Source organism: Myxocyprinus asiaticus, chromosome 28 (assembly GCF_019703515.2).
Source record: "Myxocyprinus asiaticus isolate MX2 ecotype Aquarium Trade chromosome 28, UBuf_Myxa_2, whole genome shotgun sequence".
NCBI classification, from domain to species: domain Eukaryota; kingdom Metazoa; phylum Chordata; class Actinopteri; order Cypriniformes; family Catostomidae; genus Myxocyprinus; species Myxocyprinus asiaticus.
Window position 1 is genome coordinate 37,299,339 of NC_059371.1, and position 20,260 is coordinate 37,319,598.

Consider the following 20,260-nt stretch of genomic DNA (forward strand, 5'->3'; position numbering starts at 1 on the left):
TTTTTTTTTTTTTTTTTAAAGAAGAGACGAGTCTAAATTAATTTTTGTGGTAAACAACGTTATGCCACAAATGCTGTCGACTGAACTTAACTTGTATTGAACCTTTAACAATAAGCAATAATTGTATTTATTTTATGTAATAACTGATATGATGCCCAATACCATAAATCTATCCTGTTTTGCCTTTAAAAAAAATAATAAATACAAAAGAAGTAAAAAAAAATGTTGTCAAAACATTCTAAATGTAAAGCAGAGAAAATGGACAGCTGTTTAGTTCTTTTGAAACCTGCCATAAAATAAAATAAAATATAATAAGTCTAACAATTTTTAAATTCCAATACTGGCCTAACCATACAAAGATTATACATTTTTTTAAATGCAAATTAAGAGCAGCCAAATTTTTTTTTTTTTTTTATATGGTCAATGATAAATCATGCCAATAACTCACTAAATATTCCATAAATGTGAAAAAAAAAGGAAGCAAAACGAAAAAGCAGCAGCTTTAAAAGGGGTAACATGGTTAAAATGTCCCCGTGTGCAGTACCTCTGCTGTGTCATGACCTTCCAGTGTCATACAGATGTCCAGGTCACTGTCACGAAACCCAAAGCCATTCTTAGAAGACCCAAACAGACAGAGTTGAGCCTTATCTAAAGAGAGAGAGAGAGAGAGAGAGAGAGAGACAGAGAAAAAACAACTATCAAGTAGCATGCAAACTACAATTGGTTTATTTGTCAGTAGACAGTCCCTTCTTGGCAAAAGTTCACTATCCAGCAATTAACAGTTATCATCAAAACTAAAGTCTTTATTTCATGCATTTCAATTACGTTTTTGTTTTTATTGCAGCACACTGTAGTTGCAATTTATTTTTTATTCTTTTGAAAACTTCAAGTTCTTCAAAACCTTCAGTTTTATTTTAGTTGAAGGTGCACTACACCTAGTGGTGTGGATGCAGCATCATTCAAAACCAATAGTTTTCAATTACAGATGTCATTGTAGAAATGTACTATTTACAGTTAGCTATGATTAATTTAACCCATGAGTTAATGTATCCCATATCAAGGCGATTAAGGAGATTAAGCAAGTATTATTTGGCTGGTCATGTGATCCTAACATGGCAGCCCCCATGAGGGGACCCTCTCCATATACAATAAAACAGCTTTTATAAGGTTACTGATATGACTAGAGTCTCCATCTCTTGTGAGTGGTCTTGATTTTATTAATTTGTTTTACAATTACAATTAATTTCTATAGGAGTAAAACTTTTTTATGAGCAAACAAAATTACTGAGTGTACCTTTAAAGGAGATGTGTGTCAATATACTTTCATAGGGCCTTATGATTTCCATGATGTGGAAAACACAGACAGAGTAAAATCATGATATGCCCTAGTATGATGATTTAACCACAAAAGGCCGAGATGTAATTAAATAAATATACAGTCTGCATGTGCTGCATGCTTCAAAGTGAATGTGTGAAGCCTACCTCTCATACACTGATAACACAGCATCATAAAAATCATGCACGTTCTGTGTGTAGACAACAAAGAACCGAGCCCTTATTCACTGTGAAGCGAGCAGCACATGCATACTATATATTTATATAAATAAATTGCAGCCTTTAAGCACACTCAGACATATAGTGAAATGCCAATCTGAAAGTGAGAAGCTGTCATCAGAAATATACAAACTAAAAGTGCTTCATTCGGTTTTCCACCAAAATGAAAGCTCAATTTATGTAAACGAGTGAAACTGAAGAAATTGCAACAGATATATTACTACTGATAGTAAAATGTAATAAAACAAATAATTTATAACATTTGATTAAACTTTAAAACAGAGAATTCAGAAAAAAAGAAAACGGAAAAGACAGAATTGGGGAATTTTAACGGAATTTGGGAATATATAAATTCCATAAGGCCTAACTTTAGCCTATTCCAGCTTTATATGCAGAGGCATCGATAAGAAAGCCATTCGTAGGTTGATTTCCAAAAAAGCATCAACAGTGTGGCTCTGTGGTGGAAAACAGTTATTATCTTGTTTGAAAAGTGATTATATTTCAGCACTTTCGCTTGGTGATGCCGGTGACACACTTCAGCTTTAATGAAAGTATTTTTTCGATGACAGTTTTTACTTTCATGACAGTTGTTGTTAAAATTAATAGCTCTGGTGTGGTTGTATGCATGCATGTCACACCATTGTACTCTTTTCTAATGAAGCGCTCCAGACCGGCCAAAATCTGTTCCCTCTTCTGTTGCTCTCCAAGAGACGGCGACAGCTCACCTACAAACACAAAAACATTGCATTTGAAGTTAGCACAAATTGAATGAAAATTATGCTTTGGCAAAAAAGCTAATAAAAAGGTAGTTGGAAGTTAAACTGATGCACTGGAGTGATGACTATGGAGCATGGTAAAATACTGTTTGACAATTACGGTAACAGAGCAAGCAGAGGCCATCCAGGATATCTCTGAAGAGTTCAGTCATGGGCGGCAAAGGTATCAGCTCGATCTTCTTAAAGTCTTCAGGACACTCATCTTTAAGGTGACCATCTCTCTTGCAGATACTGCACACTACTGTTGGAGGCTGCAAAGCAAAACAACCACTAGAAACTTCACTTCATGTAAATTGAGGAGATAATGTGCATTACTTCACAGCATGGGTAAATTCTTCTTATTGTGAATATAATCACAACTATCCATCATGGTATCATGCCGCAGAGCTTAATTCATGAGGTACATAATACACCATAAGCACTGGAGTCATTAGTGTATTCATTGATATGTTGACATGAATAATTCATATTCATTATGTAACAGTATTACTTTAACCAGTGCAGTTACCTTTCCTCCAGTAAAGATCATCCTGTCAAAGATATAGTGCATGTCCTCTGGAGCGATAGTGTCCTGCTCCGTCTCGTGTTCTTCATTATCCTCCTCTTCGTCACTGTCCATCAGCAGGCCGTTCAGTGTGGAGGGGGACCCGGCGGAAGACGAGACCTCATCCTGCATTTCTTTCACAAGAAGTTCTGTGAAACCTTTTCTTATCAGTTTCTCCTCTTCATCTTCCTCATTATCACTGCTGTCTCCATCGTCGTCCTCCTCGCCATTCTTCTCCGTATTCTTACGCTTCAGACTGTCAGATTTGGCTGTGTCGTCACGAGCGTGCGGTTGAGCTCTGCCGTGGTGTCTGGGTTTCTTCCTCTGTATTCTGCGGCTGCCGATCGCTGCGTTCCTGCTCTGAGGACGGGCGAAGTACTTGTACGCCATACGGAAACGCTCCTGTATGTACTCAAACACCATCTGACTGTTCAGACTGCGAGCCACGTTCCTCTTCAGCGCAAACGGGTCTGGAACATGCAAACCACACTGTTTGGTTTGGTTCTATGCAAGCACTTTTCCTGTGGAGTTTAAAGTGGCGCGAATCATGTAAATGCTGCTTCACGACTGTTGATGATTGCTGTAGCAAAGTGGATAGCCACTATTAATTTTATGGAGGATGAGGGTTTTAGAGATTTTAATGCCCATTGCAATGAAAACGCAAATTACGGGGACTAGATATGCCATATAGTTAACCTCCCACTTAAGAGTTTGAGAAAGCTTAATGTCACTTGAATTGAAGCTATTTTATTGCATTTCTATCTTTATACTGCGGAATGCTTGGCTTGGAAAATGTTAATAAAACATTATTGTTACATCTTGTTTTCTTTTCTTTACTAAGATGGAACTAAATGCATTTTGACAGAAAAAGTATTATATACTGTAAATATATATATATTTTTTTCCCAGCACTTTAAAAATCAGCAATTAATCGTGATTAACTATAAAAACTCATGCGATTAATCACAATTTTAATCGACAGAAAGCACTACATGTAATGTCATGTAACATAATATACAGGTTGGACCAAACAGACTAAAAAGATATTATTTTTCATGTCATTTTACCCCTGTGCAGTAAGTTTTTGAAGACTTAAAGGAAATAACATATCCCTATTTTATTATATGTTTCCAAGTTAAATAGGAATAAATAAGTTCTTGAAGTGTATTAAGCACACATACGCCCTAAGTAGTTTGACAATTTGTATGATAATTAATCATAATAATTGTGACAAGCCCTAAAACAATTGCGTTAATCGCTATTATCTGTATGACCATTATCAATTACTTATCAGCAAAAATGCTATAATCGTGACAGTCCGATTTTGGTAACACTTAACAAAAAGGTTGCATTTGTTAACATTAGCTAACACAATTTACAATACTTTCACACCACTTTGTTAATATTAATTGCAACATATACTAATACATTTTTTTACAATTATAAGTTAACGTATTATAACATGAACTAACAATTAATAATTGTATTTTCATAATTAGCATAAAATAAGATTAATAAATATTGTAAAAGTATTTTGTTCATGATACCTAATGCATTAACTAATGTTCACAAATTAAACCGTATTGTAAAGTGCTAGCCTCTATTTCTCACTGAAACCTATATGTCTTCAGCTTCGCACAGCTACTTTTATGATACTTTTGGGTCCTTTTTCAGGTTTTTCACTTTTTCATTCCACATAAGAAAACAAGTCACTCTGGTTTGGAACAAAATAAGGGTAACTAAATTGATAAGAAATTTTTTTTTGAGTGGACTATTCATTCAAAACTCCAGTTCCATCTGTCCTCTATCATCTCTTACCCTCGATGGCGAGTCTGCGGCGCGGCCAGTGCTTGAGTTCTCGCGGCAGCAGTTCTCTCAGGCGGATGCTGATGATGTGTTCTTCAAGGGCAAACTCCAGCGTGTAAAATCGCAAGAGCTCTAACCACAGCTGACCTAGAGACGCACTCTCCGTCACTTCCAAAGTCAAACGAGCCTACGGACAAATACACTGTAAGAAAAAAATCTTCGGACTTTACTCCATGATTCTTTAATAAAACTTAGTCACCTTGCCCGTCATGTGCTGGCCCTTCTTTTCTCTCTTCTCAGTGGGATTTTTGGGTTCAGGTTTGGCTTTGCCCTCTCCTCGGCCCTCACCTGGAGGAGCAGGTCTGTGCTCCCACCCCACAAACAGACTTGACTCCATTCCCGTTAGATGATACTCATCCACACGTGTCACCTCGAAGCCCTTGATCTACCACACAGGCAACCATAAAAAACATCAACTTTGCATGAAATATTGATGTAAATAGACTAATTAAGCTGATCTGAAGTAAACATGCAGCATTTACAACCATTTTTTTTATATTTTAAAGTTAATATTCAACTCGATTTTATTCATCAGGAATTGATTGCATCGAAAAAGTGGGGGAATTCTACAAAGACCATATAGGATGAGATGAGTCACTCCTACACATATGAATGGGAGAAATCATAATGCTAAATATGGTGGATGTAGGAATGGAAGTCCCACCATTTCAGCTAAAAGAGCCAATCATCTTTTCCATAGAAACATTGCCCTGGACCAGCCTGATAGACTTTTTTTAGCATGAACTAAAGTAAAAGAAGTGCAATTTATGATACCATTGCTGTCAGACATCATTACTGAATCATTATTTGAAATATGCCATTTGACCTTAATCTTCACCAACCAAGTTCACTCTCTACATATCTCAATGGAAATGCTCTTTTTGTTTTATCTCTATTTGCAATCATTGCAGTAATCTTTATTACATCAACATTAAATTACTGCTTTAAGAATTGGAACATTTTCAGAAAGTTGCATTTCATACTACAGTGGCCCAAAACGATGCCTTAATAGCTATTTGCTTATTGGTTAACATTTTCCCTGTTGACTTCGGCTGAAAAGGAAAGTCCTTTCAGATGCAGAGCAAGTCATTCGATTTAAATTAAAGACTACAAAGTTGAACATTTTGCTTAGTTGCTGCTGACGTATCCAAGGCCCCAGAAATATGTAAGGGATCATGTTCAGCCAGCCGTTTGTTATTGTAAAATAAACCCCAAAAGGGTGATGATCATGACTGTACATTATCCTACTTATTACATGGTTACTGCCAAATAAATAAATAAATAATGGAAATAAAATATTGATTTGCGTTGAAATTGTGTAACTGCGTAATCATGCAATTCCACCTCCGGTATGTTTCGGAATTCTGTTGGGTGTTTATTTTGTGAAAATGACTGCCAGACTGTTCATTGTCCAGCTTATTAGAAGACTACTAGCCAAATAAATAAATAAATGGACATGAAACATTGATTTTAGGAGAAGCTTTTTTTATCATCTTACGTAGAGATTGCACAGTGATCCGAAAAGTAGGAAAGATTACTCGCAATACCTGGATGAGCGGTCTGGTATGCCTTCGTCTCCGAATGTGCGGTTGTTACTCAGAAATATCAGACCGCTAGATGGCGCCATTGATCCTTCAGCATTGTGTATTCCAGAGACCCATGTAATATTGATCAATAATATCATGGCTTATCGATATGATAGCATAATATAATGACATGTTGATAGCCAATCAAATCCTGATATATAAAATCAAGTCCTGTCCTACACTATGTCCTGTTGAATTAATATGTTTCACTTGAAAATAAACTGCCTTTTTGACCATGATGCCAAAAAACTCCATCGGAATAAGAATTAGTCATTAAAACTACTAAAACAATAATTCTTACCCAGGATCCTAGATAAACAGGCAGGACGGGTTTCTCCCTCTGTTGCAGGAAGAAGATGACCATCAGAGAGAGAGAATAGGACGGGATTCCTCCCTCCGCCTGACAGTCAATATGGCACAGCTACAAATAACACATATACACTCATTAGACCTCAATTATAATTTGAATCAGCTATAATAAGACAGCTGTGATTGTCTGTGTGCTGGTGATTCATACATTGGCCCAGTAACGGAAGGCGAGCACCAGAGGCACCAGTCTCGGCTCCAGTCTGGCCAAAGCTGCGAGGTGATTAGTGGTGAGGCACGCAACATCATTTCCTGCGCTCACTTTACACATCAACCCACTGTAGAGACAAAGAACACTTCAAATTGGTTTTCAAAGATTATTTTAATATGTTTATATTAGTGCTATCAATCGATTCAAATTTGTATTCGAATTACATGACGTGCCAATTAATTAATTAAATTCATCGCAATCAAAAATCGTAATATTTACTGAAAGGCCCCCAAATAAAGATGATTTAATAATTAAAATAATTATAAATATAATATATGAATGTTATACAATTCAAATAGGCCACATCGCATAATATACATATGTGGCAGGCAGCAGTAAAGTAAAAGCATTTCGACAATACAAAAAGTGGCGTAAAAGACAAAATATTGTTTGTTTTATTTCCATATCTTTGAACATAGTCACATTTTGGCTGAGTTCCATCTGCACTATTATTAATTGTCGGTCTATATACTCATGCATCAGAGTTTGATTGCACTGTGTTTCACTAGTTTTCAGCATCTCTAGTCATGAGCACTGTGTTTTTAGAATGCTGTGTTTATTACGCTGAAAAACTCATCATCATCTTGAATTACTCCAATGGTAGGAAAGTTCCGTAGAACCAAATTTCCGTATGGGTCGGAGGCATGATTAATTGCATTATTTTTTAATATAATTAATCGCAGTAATTTAACGTGTTAAATCGACAGCCCTAGTTAATTTTAGTGTATTTTTTCTTGCAGTACATTTGTTGCTCTAGCAGTTTTATTAGCTTACGTATATTCGTTTTATTGTAGATAATAAAACTGACCTTGCCACATCTCTGCAGAAGACAACAGGAACTTTGGCATGAAAGTCAGACTCCACCTCGACGAACTCCACTGGAAACAAAAGTGAAACTCGAGTTAATTTGGGCTCTCGAAACAAGTATTTTGTGTATCTGAGAGCTGCTAGTAAAAGCACCCAATATCTATGATACATATACGTAGGACCAATCAGACATCCATATCTTACAAAACTTCTGATTTACAGATTTGTGATAAATGCATTGAAATTATTTGCTTACACAAAAAGAAATTTTGCCTATAGGTTTGATGACTTTGCTATTACTCTAAAAGGTGGGGAAAAAAAATAGTACTAATAAAGAATGAGTAGGTATGTCCAAACTGTTGACTGATGGTGTTCATGAAGAACAAAGAAGTCAAACCAACCGCTGTTTTTTAAGATCTCCAGCACCTGGATCAACACATCAGGCTGAGTCATCTGCAGAACATAAATGTTTATTTAATTGTCCATAATACATGGTCAATAAACTAATTTACTTACACGCATTCACTGGTGCAGCAAAAAAAAAAAAAAAAAAACACTCCATATGCATAAGCACTCACAGTTGAAGGATAAGACACATCGATGTTGATGTCACTCGTTTTGAAAGCGAAGCGGGTGAAGCAGGATCCGTAGAGACGCAGAGAGCACGCTACATCAGAGAAAGACAGAGAGAACATTAAGAAAAATATTTTTAACAGTCTCTGTAAAACAAAAAGGACGACACTTGGGGTTGCAAGACGCTTAAAGTGCTTAAGTCAAAGTTGCGTTTAAGAGGTATCGGGTTGATACAATGACAACTTTTGAGGAAGAACTAATTACTGGATTTGCCAAGTTAGTGGCATCAAATCTTTGAAAGATCTGAGCAGAACTGTATATTTTTTCTTATGTTCTCTATTTATGTCAGTGAAATAAGCAGTACTTTTGGATGTTTAGAAATTCTACATGCAAAGTCTACATACATTTCCCTTTCATTTTCAACATTGCCACCAGTATTAATCTCATCAACTTTGACAAAGGTTTTTTTTTTTTTTTGTCGTCAACGATAATGAAGACAAGACAAAAAAGACACATCAAAAAGCTTGTTGATGGAAACTGACTAGAAAAAAATAATACTGAAAGGTGTTAACAATGCACTAACACTGGTTTTTATTTTTTTATTGTTTTAAGAAAGAAAATCTAGAAAGAATTGATTCAAACAATTCAATCAGAGTATGTTGAGCTCATACACATGAAACATAATCTTTAATATGTTTAATACTGTAATGTTTGGACAGCTTTTATGATGTATATTTTGCGACGGAATTTGCCGAACATCCAAAACAATGCTGGCTGCTGGGCTACATGCGCTCGTTAGATTTATATATGGTGGTGTTTTTATCAGCTGAGAACAAACGACGAGCTAATAAAATGTGTAAAGGAGTCACAACAGCGCCAGGAATTCCTCCGTTGCACACACAAATGAAGATATGCTGCAAGGACGGCTGACGGCGGTTCCGACACCTGTACCGAACTGTAATGGGCAACATAGCTTCTATGATGAGAAGAATCAGGTATGCTTAAGGTCACTATTAGGCAAATTCCTGTTTTTGGTCCGTTTATACGTCTTTGGTCCAGGTTGCGGTCATATATCAATCGAACCGCACCAGAGTTCGTTTGGAAGCAGGCCGAGACCCACTATTCAGGCGGTCTCGGTCCGCTTGTTTGGTGCGCACCAAGGTTCGGGTGACAGCGTTCACATTTGTTCAAATGAAACGCACTAACAGAGCAATCGCACCAGAGTTCGTATTAATCGAACCAAACCTGCCAAGTGTGAACACACCCTAACTCTGACTGCAACACCATCGTTTAAATTTGAACTGGTTGAAATTTCCCCCCACCGCTCTATAATTGTTAGAATGGTATTAGTTCAGTTTACATCTAATGTTATTTACATTTTGTATTCTTTTTGTACTTCTGTTTTTATCATACCTGAGAGTTGTTTACGTATGATGTCCTCCATTCGGGACACCACGGCCTGCCTCAGCTGAAAATCTTCGTCTGAAATACCGTGCACCTTTGCAGCCTCCAGCACAGCGCAGTCTAGCGCCCTCAACTGGGCAAGAGAGGGAGGCGGCAGCGCTCGCAACTCGTTCTCTTCCTGCTTTTCCTGCCAAGACACATCCAACATAAACAAGTTGCTCATATATAGAAATATAGCTATTTGCAGATAAATAGCATCATAAAGTGAACTGCTTTGTGAATGTGCCTTAAAACCTTGGCTATGCTCGGAATGGAATACAAGCTTAATTCTTACTGTATACTTTGCAGTATATAATGTGTACAGGTGTACTATTTTTAAAAACAACAGAAACTAAGATAGTAAGTGAAATAGGCATTAATCCCAAATATACAACTGTACATGCTACCTTGATGACATTTGGACAAATGAAGTACGTCATCCAATTTGCATACCATGCACAGTATACATACTACATACTGCAGCTATAGTTAGTATGGTAGTAAGCTATTTCAGAAACAGCCCTAGTGAGAAGCATACCTACACAGAAGTTTTGCAATATAAATGCCCTAAAAAATTGCTGTCTATGTAGACAGCTCACTGGGTTTTTAAGACTTTGACATTGTGAACACACAGGAACAAGCTTCCTATACAACACTATACGTTAAAAGCATCGCTCACCATGATGTTCTTCTTGTGGCGTTTTTCTTTAATGTGCTTGTGAGCACCCTGGATGTTCTCCACATGGACTGAACACAGTTTGCATAGATACTGAAAATTTGGGTACTCAGGAGATTGCTGTTGGAATACACAGAGACAGAGAAACCAATCACAATGAGTGACATCTGTTCACTGATACGCAAAGACATGCAAATGGTAGAGAAATCAAGAGACCCTTAACGGCTCATTAACAGGGTTTCGTTTGATTCAGATGAAATTAACAACCTGCTATTCACAGTCATTCAAAAGCAAAATCAACCTATGAGTGTGAACATGCAATTATAGCAGGTAAAATAGTCTGATATACTCATGCAAATAGCTTGATCAAAGTTTGAGTTGCACCTAAAGTCAATGACAGCAGTCAAAGTAAATCTTAAACATGCTACCAAACAATCCACTTGAATTATACAGTTGCATTATTTTTTTTCAAGCTTTACAACAGTTAGACAGATAGTCAATATTGCTGTAGATGCTAGTCAAATTGCATCATGAATTACTGATTTTATTTTATTTTTTTACTTTGAAACATAACCCCAATTTTTTTTTTACATTTGCTGTTCAGACTACAAACGACAAAACAAATTTTTGTTGCCCATCTGAGCTTATATAGCTGGATAACTTGCCAAATCAGACTGTTTCACCACATGCAACCCTGGCACATTTCCACTGCACGTTACGGTTCGACTCGACTCAACTCGACTCTGCTCGCTTTACTTTTCTGAGCTTGCTTTTCCACTGCACTTTAGTGCCGCCTCAACGTGGGTGGGATTATAGGCTGATCGTCATAGTTGTGCCGCCTCTACTGCCGTGACATCATCTTAAACGCGACACAAATATTACTGATCATAAACAATAACACGACCGCTAGCTGTTAGCTACTAACTCATTGTGCGGCATAAAGCAGTTGTTGCATGGTGATTTTACACTAGTGTAACAGTTAAATTGGCCTGGTTGTTTTAGAAGCAAGCTTTCCAGTATATCTCAGCTCTGTTGGTCCTTACAATGCAAGTGAATGGTGATCAGACCTTTGTAGCTCCAAAATTCACATAAAGGAAACATAAAAGTAATCCATAAGGCTCCAGTGGTTAAATCTATATCTTCAGAAATTATATGATAGGTGTGGGTGAGAAAAAGATCAATATTTAAATCCTTTTTTACTCTAAATTTCCACTTTTACATTCACTTTCAGGTGTGAAAGTGAATTAAACAAGCACCACATGTGACTTTCAGATGTAAGAGTGAAAGTGGAGATTTAGAGTAAAAAAGGATTTAAATATTGATCTTTTTCTCACCCACATCTATCATATAATTTCTGAAGATAATCTCTGTATGTTTTCATGCTTATGCACTTTTGATGGTTCACACTGTCATCCAATTAACAGATCTGTCGCATGCGAGTGCAAAAATCTGATTTGGGCCACTTTCAGCTGTGGTGTGGACATAGTCAATTCCATTTAGGTTTTTGTAGTCAGAACGACAAACGTGAACAGCGATTTTTCCAAACGAAATTCGTAGTATTTTGAGGACTTCACAGTACTTCCAATTGAACTATTTTGACAAGATCTCTCTAGTATTGTTTGAATGCATCAGTTATGTGTTACCTTAAGCAGCCGGTGTATGTAATCTCTCTGCAGTCTCTCCTCAGCCTGTTTGAGGCCTAACTGCTGGTCAGAGGTCAAGTTTCCCAACTCCATGACCTCTGTGACCTCAGCTGCAGGCTTGCCTCTTTGTCTACCTGCATCCACACCTGTGATTTAAAGGAACAGACATACAAAAAACAAACAAACACCCCAATCATTAAAACAGAGTGCCTACCAAAAAAGCCACAATTCAAAAGCTTGTCTTAATTTATTTTTCTAAAATAAATGACCAATTTCATGTCCATGGGGTTCATTTTTATTACTATCACTTTTGCTGTATGAAGGTCTCATTAAAACTTACTTGTCAACTTTTCACCAGGCCTTAATCATTTATTTATTACTTAATCATTTAGACCGTCGTGAGACAGGTTAGTTTTACCCTACTGATGATGTGTTGTTGCAATAGTAATCCTGCTCAGTACGAGAGGCTTCAGACATTTGGTGCGTGTGCCAGGCTGAGGAGCCACTGGTGCGAAACTACCATCTGTGGGATTATGACTGAACGCCTCTAAGTCAGAATCCCCCTAAACGTAAAGATACTGCAGTGCCGTGGGACTCCGACTGGTCGGGGATAGCCGGCCAGCGAGGAGAGCCATTCGAGTGAGTGCTGCCCCTCTCCCATCACGCACCACACATTTGTGGAGAACCTGGTGCTAAGTGACTCGTAGATGACCTTAAACTGACAGCCGGAACGCAAGGGCCGTGGCGCGAGCGGTTGAGTGCCGCCCCTCTCCCATCACGCACTGCATGTTTGTGGAGAACCTGGTGCTAAATCACACGTAGATGACCTGATATTGATGGCCGGCCAAATCTGAGAGCCATTCGACAAGGTGCCGTGGCGCGGCCAGTTGATCTCCCATCAAGCACTGCACGTTTGTGGAGAACCTGGTGCTAAATTACTCGTAGACGACATGATTAAACTCTGGTTATTTCCACCACAACAAACAATTTTGCCTCTAATAAAGTTTTTTTTTCAAAAGTTAGTGCACTTGTTAGTCAAGTAGACAAATTTGTCAGTGAAGAGCATGCTTGAGATGAAATATGAGACAAATTATATTTGAAGAAAACAGAAAAGTCAAGGTAAATATCACAATTTTATTGGGCGTCATTTACAATTATGCTGTAATTTTGCCAAATGAAATTTAATTCTGCGTATTCAGGAAGATACAAAGTGTTAGCAAGGAAATTAGCCTTAGCAAGACAAAGGAGTTGGCCATTGTATTTCAAAACTTGTAATTTTCAGTGTCAATTTGGGTTTCAAATATATTTACTAATATAATTAATATTAGCTCATTAATAGCCCTGGCCGATACATATTCTCTAATAAAAACTAAAGAGTCAGTCTGCATTTTCTCACCAGGTGTCTTGTCTTTATCTGTGATGGTGCTGTTCTCCATTGAGGACTCCCTCTCCTCGTGTGTGCTGGGCAACGATGTTGATCCTGCGTCCTTTCCCGGCCCACTGCCTCTGCCTGGAATTTTGCTCTCCTGGGCTTGCTGACGGGCTTCACTCAGCTGGGCTTGGGTCTTTCCTTTCCCCCTCTCCCCAGAGTTGGTCCTGCCAGTCAACCTGCGAGCTTTAGCTTTCTCCGGCTCCTGAGGGCTGCCAGTGCGGGTCCGGCCGCTGCTACGGCTGCCCTGCAGGTCTTCTTTCACCCGGGGGACGCCGTCCTTGCTTCGACTTGGGGCCTTAGGGTTCTCCCTCTGGGGTTTGGAGGACGAATTGTTGCCCCTATTCGAGCGGGAAGGTTTGACCACCTTCACGGGGCTCTTAGAGTCATCCATGCCACTCTACTTCTCTCCGAATGAGATTGAAAAAAAGGCCCAAAAGGGCTTTGGGTTGAAGATATCTGGAAAGGAAATGGGACAGGATATCTCAGAATGTTTATCCATGAAAAGTTTCTCATTGGAGAGTGAAAGTTAAAAATGGTCAAAAGGTCAATTCACACACATTGTATTGTAGAATACTATAATATATCCATTGTGCTCAGTGCTCAATCAATATCTCAGCTCTGTAGGTCCATTCAATGCAAGTGGATGGTGACCAAAACTTTGAAGCTCCAAAAAGCACACGAAGGCAGCATAAATGTAATCCATTCAATGCTATAGTTTAATCCATGTCTTCTGAAGCTATCAAATCTGTTTTGAATGAGAACAGTCCAAATAATAACTCCCTTTTCACTATATATTTTGACATCAGTAGTCTCCTTTGCGTTCATGATTTCAAGCTCGATTACACTTCCTAGCGCCATCTAGCGCTCTGCGCATGCATCAAGCAATAAGACGTGTAAACAAGTTTGAAACCATGATCGAGCCTAGAGACTGTAATGGCAAGCTGTACAGTGAAAAAGGAGTTATTTTATGGTCTGTTCTCATCCAAAAATGATTCGATCACTTCAAGACATGGATTTAACCATGGATTACTTTTAAGCCTCCTTTATATACATTTCGGAGCATCAAAATGTTGGTCACCATTCACTTGCATTGTGAGGACCTACAGAGCTGAAATATTCTTCTAAAAATCTTCATTTGTGTTCTGCAGAAGAAAAAAGTCATACACATCTGGGATGGCATGAGAGTGAGTAAATGATGAGGAAATGTTCAGTTTTGGGTGAACTATCCTTTCAATAAAAGTAGCAGGTCAACCAGGTAGGCTATTCTATGCATGCAGATTCCCATATTGTGCACTGTACACACACTACTTATTGTAAAAAAAAAAAAGTAAGAGTAGTATATGAATCCAAACAGAGCCTGCATTCAGAATGAAATACTAGCCTACTACTGACTCGTATGGTACGTTTACATGCACTTTATAAGATCGATTTCAGTCAGATTAAAACAATAATTCATCTTTTTATAATTTCATGTTAGCGCTTTAGTATGACTGAAATTGTACCAGCCTGATTTTGCGAAGTTGGACAAAAGGCCAAAGAATACTTCGGTTTTCAGCGTGCCGATATGTCTCGAGTACAGACTGAATAGTATGGGAAAAACAAAGTATACCAGAGCCTATAACTTTTCGGTCGCAGCACAGTTTTTCTAGCAGAGAGTCCGCACGCAAATTACATATTTCGATTATCTATGTATGATAAACTACAGAATTTAAACTCTGCCCAGTGTGATGCTTTATTTGTGCAATCTGGCTACCATGAGCGTGTGAGCGAGCTCTCCACTGCGAAAATGTGCCATTGTTCAAAAAAAACAGCAGCAAAACCGTCGAAGTCTAGCGATAGGTTGACGTGTACCCCTCCCCTTCACACCTTCAAAAATGTACATTTTCGAAAAGAGAAAAAACTGAAGATATTGCAAGGACTAGTGTTTTAGGACATATACGGTGACTTCATAAAATGAGAATACACCCATGTGTTTAAATAAATAAATAAAAAAAAGGGGGGGGGGGATTCTTCCCTAAAACACATTTATGTGTAGAACTACACTCTTAAACCACCGTTTAAGCATTCTGCATAGAAGACTAAACCTCCATTACTTACTCCAACAAACTACTTCATAACATATGGCAAGAGGTGCATATTATGGTCATGCATAGCCTTTAGTTTAGAATGTAGAATGTAAACATTACCAATTACACGTTATCTACTGTATATATATATATATATATATCATTTTAAATCATAATTGAGTGGTTATAACAGTTTCTTTTACTGTTCTCATGTTGTCTGTATTCATAGAATGAGGCAGAAAGCATATCATTTATCAAATATTTAGTGTGGAGCAAATGACAGCTGCAATAAACATATCAAAATACAAGAGACTGCTTGGAAAATATAGACAAACCATATATTTCTGTAATCATTTCTTTATTTACTACATGTTCAAAAAATCTAAATGTTATTTTTATGCTTCATACAGATATTATAAGATGAATATCTTAATATGCAAAAGTCCCTTCCAATACATTTGAAATAAACATGAGAATCCATCAATGTTTCGAAATGTGCACACTTTTGGACTAAAATGTTCTACTGGATGTTGTTCACTGAAATCAATGGGATTTTACACCATTAAATAGGTATGTGCGTTTCATTTTCATAACTCTCGTTTTGATATACGTGACAAATGTTTTGACCCAACCATCCCCATGGATGTTTTTTTTTTTAGTTTCTATTTTTTAAATCAACCACTATGTGCAAGAGGTATCGGCACGCAGAAAAGCGATGGATACTTTGGCCTTTAACAGACCTTCATAATGCAGCGTTCGTACAGATGCTTCAAAGTTAAATTCAAGGACTTTTCAAGCACATTTGTATTGGTTTTCAAGCACTATGCTCGAGATGTCATTGAAACAAATTATTTTTGTTAATTTTAAACCATTCAGTTCATTTATTTTTATAAAACACCACTTACTACAAGTACAACAATGAGCATCTTTACATATTCTCTTGGTTCATTCATGACGAAATTGATGTGCAATTGTAGCGTGCTCCCTTAAAACGCACTTCGCTTACAATAAAAGTGAATAACTGGGTCCGTAAACAGTAGTCCATATGACTCGTGCTGTGTTCCATGTTTTCAAGTCACAACAGATTTATGTGAGGAACTGACCCAAATTGCAAATGGGTCGTTCTCAAAAATGTTTGACTTTCCAATGTACAAAATATTGAAATTTTCCATTTAGTTCAGTTTTTGCCTATGAACGCTGAGGGTAAACGTTTTGTAACACGTTAACATTCATTTTTATTCATAAAGGACAACTTGGCTGTTGTTCTTTCCTTTATTATTTAATTTTGTTTCACAAATTAAGCAAGTTAATAATAAGTTAACACTAACGAGGGTTAAATGGTTACAACACCACATTTTGAGGGTTCAGTGGGGTACAACACCAAATATTTTTGTGTGAAAATATAAGTTAAAATGTGAATAACTTTTTATCATACTGGGAAAAATCACTATATGCACATTTAAGCAGCCTCTGAATTTAAATCAACTTTTTGTATTTAAAAGAACATTTTTTTTTTAAACATAAAAAATAACGTTTTTAACATTGATAAAACCAATAACATGAAATCAAGGGACAAACGTTCTTTTAAAATTATTAAAATTATTAATAATAATTTTGTTTTGCTTTTTTGCACATTGTTCGGCCTTGCACTAATGTTTTTATTAAAAATAAGTTCAAAATAAACACATAAATAACTTCACGTATCATAGAAGTGGTGTACCAGATGAAGGGAACAAGGATTTTTTTTTACAGGCAATTAACAATTTCAAATATATTTTCGAAAAAAATTTGCAAAACAGAGTCAAGCCATTTCATATCAAAACTGATAGATGCAAGGATTCATACTTGTTAAATCCACCACAACAGTATCTATAAAATATATATATTTTTTAAATCCTCCAGTAACAATTGTTTGTGATTGGCCCATTCTGAACAGCGCTGCCAAAAGTAACAGGTGCCACGCAACAGCGCCGTCTAGTGGTCTGTCGTCGTGTTTTTCCGAAAAGAAATAAATACATTTCATTTATTAAAAGATTTACGCAACATATTTTAAGATTTTCTATATTTCAAGAACTTTTTAAGCACCTCTTGGTAAAAATTGCTATTTTCAAGGGTTTTCCAGGACTTAAATTTGAAAAAGCCAAATTCAAGCACCTTGTACGAACGCTTGTGACAGCAGCGCGGCTTCGTCCAGCATACACGTCAATCTGACACTGACCACCTTTTTTCACGTATTCGATTACACACTGTCATGTATACTTGGACAGACAGATGAAGACTGTAGCTGTGCATGTAAACATAACATTCTGACTGAAAAGTGTGCAGTGCATTTCTAATAGCGCACACTTTAAATAGTAAGTGAACGAGATGGGATTATTACATGATAAACATTTCAACACAGCAGTGTACGTCAATGCTTTCACAAGCAGCAGCATCCAGTCATCTTAAGAATACAAATCAGCTAGTTTTCTGTGCAAGTGTGCTCTATGGTATAATTTTTGGCAAATGTAGTAGGTCATCCAAGCATTCTATGCATTCAACAAATTACACTGTGTACAGAGTACATACAATATACAGCAGAAATAGTAAGAATAGTATACAGTAGGTAATATTCTATTGCAAACATAGCATGCATTAAAGCATAATTGCTAAATGGACACAGGGGCGTAGATTCCAGGGGGGATGGGGGAGGTAACCCCCCCCCCCACCCCCCAATAATCAAAACAAGCAAGTACCCTAATGTTAAAGCCAAATCTACGCCCTTGTTGTAACACCATAAAAGCAATAACCAGAGAAATAAAGGTAACTGCTCACCACCCAAGATCAGTCATCCAACCATGCATTATACAAGCTAAATGTATAATACTCATTACATTTCATAACGTTATGGAAATAGACACTGCATTTAAATGAGACAATCCCTTTAAAAAGAAAGAAAAACAGTGAATAGTGTAAACTGTGCATTAATTTAGTTACACTGATGAGTTTTGATTTCTGTGGAAATGTGCATCTGGTCCCAACTGTAAGTTTAATGAACCGTAGGCCCGAACAAAACCCAGACTACAGTAATACAGGGACTACAGTTATAAATACAGGCCCAAATATCAATTAGGACACTTTCTATGTTTGTTTGCTCTAATGCAACACCCAGACGAGTATTGCCTATTTATGATTTCCTGATATGACTAAACAGCCCATGCATGTAACCTTGCAATGGTAAAACATTGATACTACATCACCAGTATGGTTACATATCGTTTTATTTATAAACAGGATACATTTGCATGGTGGTAAAGTAAATATTCAACTGTCTAGCTATCTCAAAAATCACAACTTTTGTGTATATGTTTGGACTTAATTCGCGCGTTTCGCTACAAAGACTACAGCTCTTTGTTTACTTTTCTTTCTTACCTAGATTCACTAGTGTGCAGTAAATGGGCACATAAGGAGCTGTGTCTGTGCGCGGTGTAGGTTAAACGCCATTTATCCCGGGGCTGATGATGTTGCTCTTGCTGTTGTTGTTGTTTTCGGCCCTGCTCGAGACAGCGAACACACGCGCCATGTTAAGTCGCTCGCGCGAGGTATTGTGGGGCACGCGTCAGTGCTGCAGGCGGAGAAAAACGCGAGACTGCACTGGAGATCAACGCGACACTTCATGTGTCGGACCGACAGAGTGATGCCTGTAGGGTGCGCGCGGTGGCTCACTAAACACAAACGAAATTCAAACATGGTAACGTTACAAAAATAAAATAAAATAAAATGTTTTTTAATAAAATAAATGCTTTTAAATAAAAAACAAACAAATATTATAATATGAATATGATATTACAACATGCAATAATTATGTGCAATACACATCTTAGTCTATTTATATTTATCCAACATACCATACCTCTTCTGCCATACATTCCCTTGCATCTGTATATAACAGATTTGTATATTGTACATATATATATATATATACAGGTGCATCTCAATAAATTAGAATGTCGTGGAAAAGTTCATTTATTTCAGTAATTCAACTCAAATTTTGAAACTCGTGTATTAAATAAATTCAATGCACACAGACTGAAGTAGTTTAAGTCTTTGGTTCTTTTAATTGTGATGATTTTGGCTCACATTTAACAAAAACCCACCAATTCACTATCTCAAAAAATTAGAATATGGTGACATGCCAATCAGCTAATCAACTCAAAACACCTGCAAAGGTTTCCTGAGCCTTCAAAATGGTCTCTCAGTTTGGTTCACTAGGCTACACAATCTGCTGATCTGACAGTTGTCCAGAAGACAATCATTGACACCCTTCACAAGGAGGGTAAACCACAAACATTCATTGCCAAAGAAGCTGGCTGTTCACTGCTGTATCCAAGCATGTTAACAGAAAGTTAACATGAGGAATAAGGTTTATATCATTTATATGTATAAATGTCTTCCATCTGAAAGGACTAAATATTAAATGAAACTAATGACAATAAAATGCAAAGTAATCTCTTCAGTAATCAAAATACTTTTTGAATGTAACTGTATTCTAATTACCAATTATTTAAATTGTAACTGTAGTGGAATACAGTTACTTATATATTGTATTTTAAATATGCAATCCCGTTACATGTATTCCGTTACTCCCCAACCCTGTGTGTGTGTATGTGTGTATATATATATATATACAGGTGCATCTCAATAAATTAGAATGTCATGGAAAAGTTCATTTATTTCA

General features: G+C 37.1%; 1 protein-coding gene across 3 annotated transcripts in view; it reads right to left on the reverse strand.

Moving 5' to 3' along the window:
- LOC127418733 (terminal uridylyltransferase 4-like) overlaps nt 1–19,115 on the reverse strand; it is a 38,043-nt gene extending 18,928 nt beyond the window's left edge. For all 3 annotated transcript variants that reach the window (XR_007893540.1, XM_051659477.1, XM_051659475.1), the window contains exons 1-16: nt 18,955–19,115; nt 13,442–13,933; nt 12,046–12,191; nt 10,406–10,522; nt 9,697–9,874; nt 8,289–8,377; nt 8,112–8,163; nt 7,712–7,781; nt 6,844–6,970; nt 6,628–6,747; nt 4,940–5,125; nt 4,693–4,867; nt 2,839–3,344; nt 2,431–2,581; nt 2,193–2,279; nt 545–648 (exon numbers count right to left, since the gene is read on the reverse strand). Coding sequence is in view for 2 of the 3 variants with exons in the window: in XM_051659477.1 (XP_051515437.1) it covers nt 545–648; nt 2,193–2,279; nt 2,431–2,581; nt 2,839–3,344; nt 4,693–4,867; nt 4,940–5,125; nt 6,628–6,747; nt 6,844–6,970; nt 7,712–7,781; nt 8,112–8,163; nt 8,289–8,377; nt 9,697–9,874; nt 10,406–10,522; nt 12,046–12,191; nt 13,442–13,868 (2,535 nt within the window). In the remaining variant the exon portion in view is untranslated. The remainder of the gene's footprint in view (nt 1–544; nt 649–2,192; nt 2,280–2,430; nt 2,582–2,838; nt 3,345–4,692; nt 4,868–4,939; nt 5,126–6,627; nt 6,748–6,843; nt 6,971–7,711; nt 7,782–8,111; nt 8,164–8,288; nt 8,378–9,696; nt 9,875–10,405; nt 10,523–12,045; nt 12,192–13,441; nt 13,934–18,954) is intronic.
- Nucleotides 19,116–20,260: the final 1,145 nt, after the last annotated feature.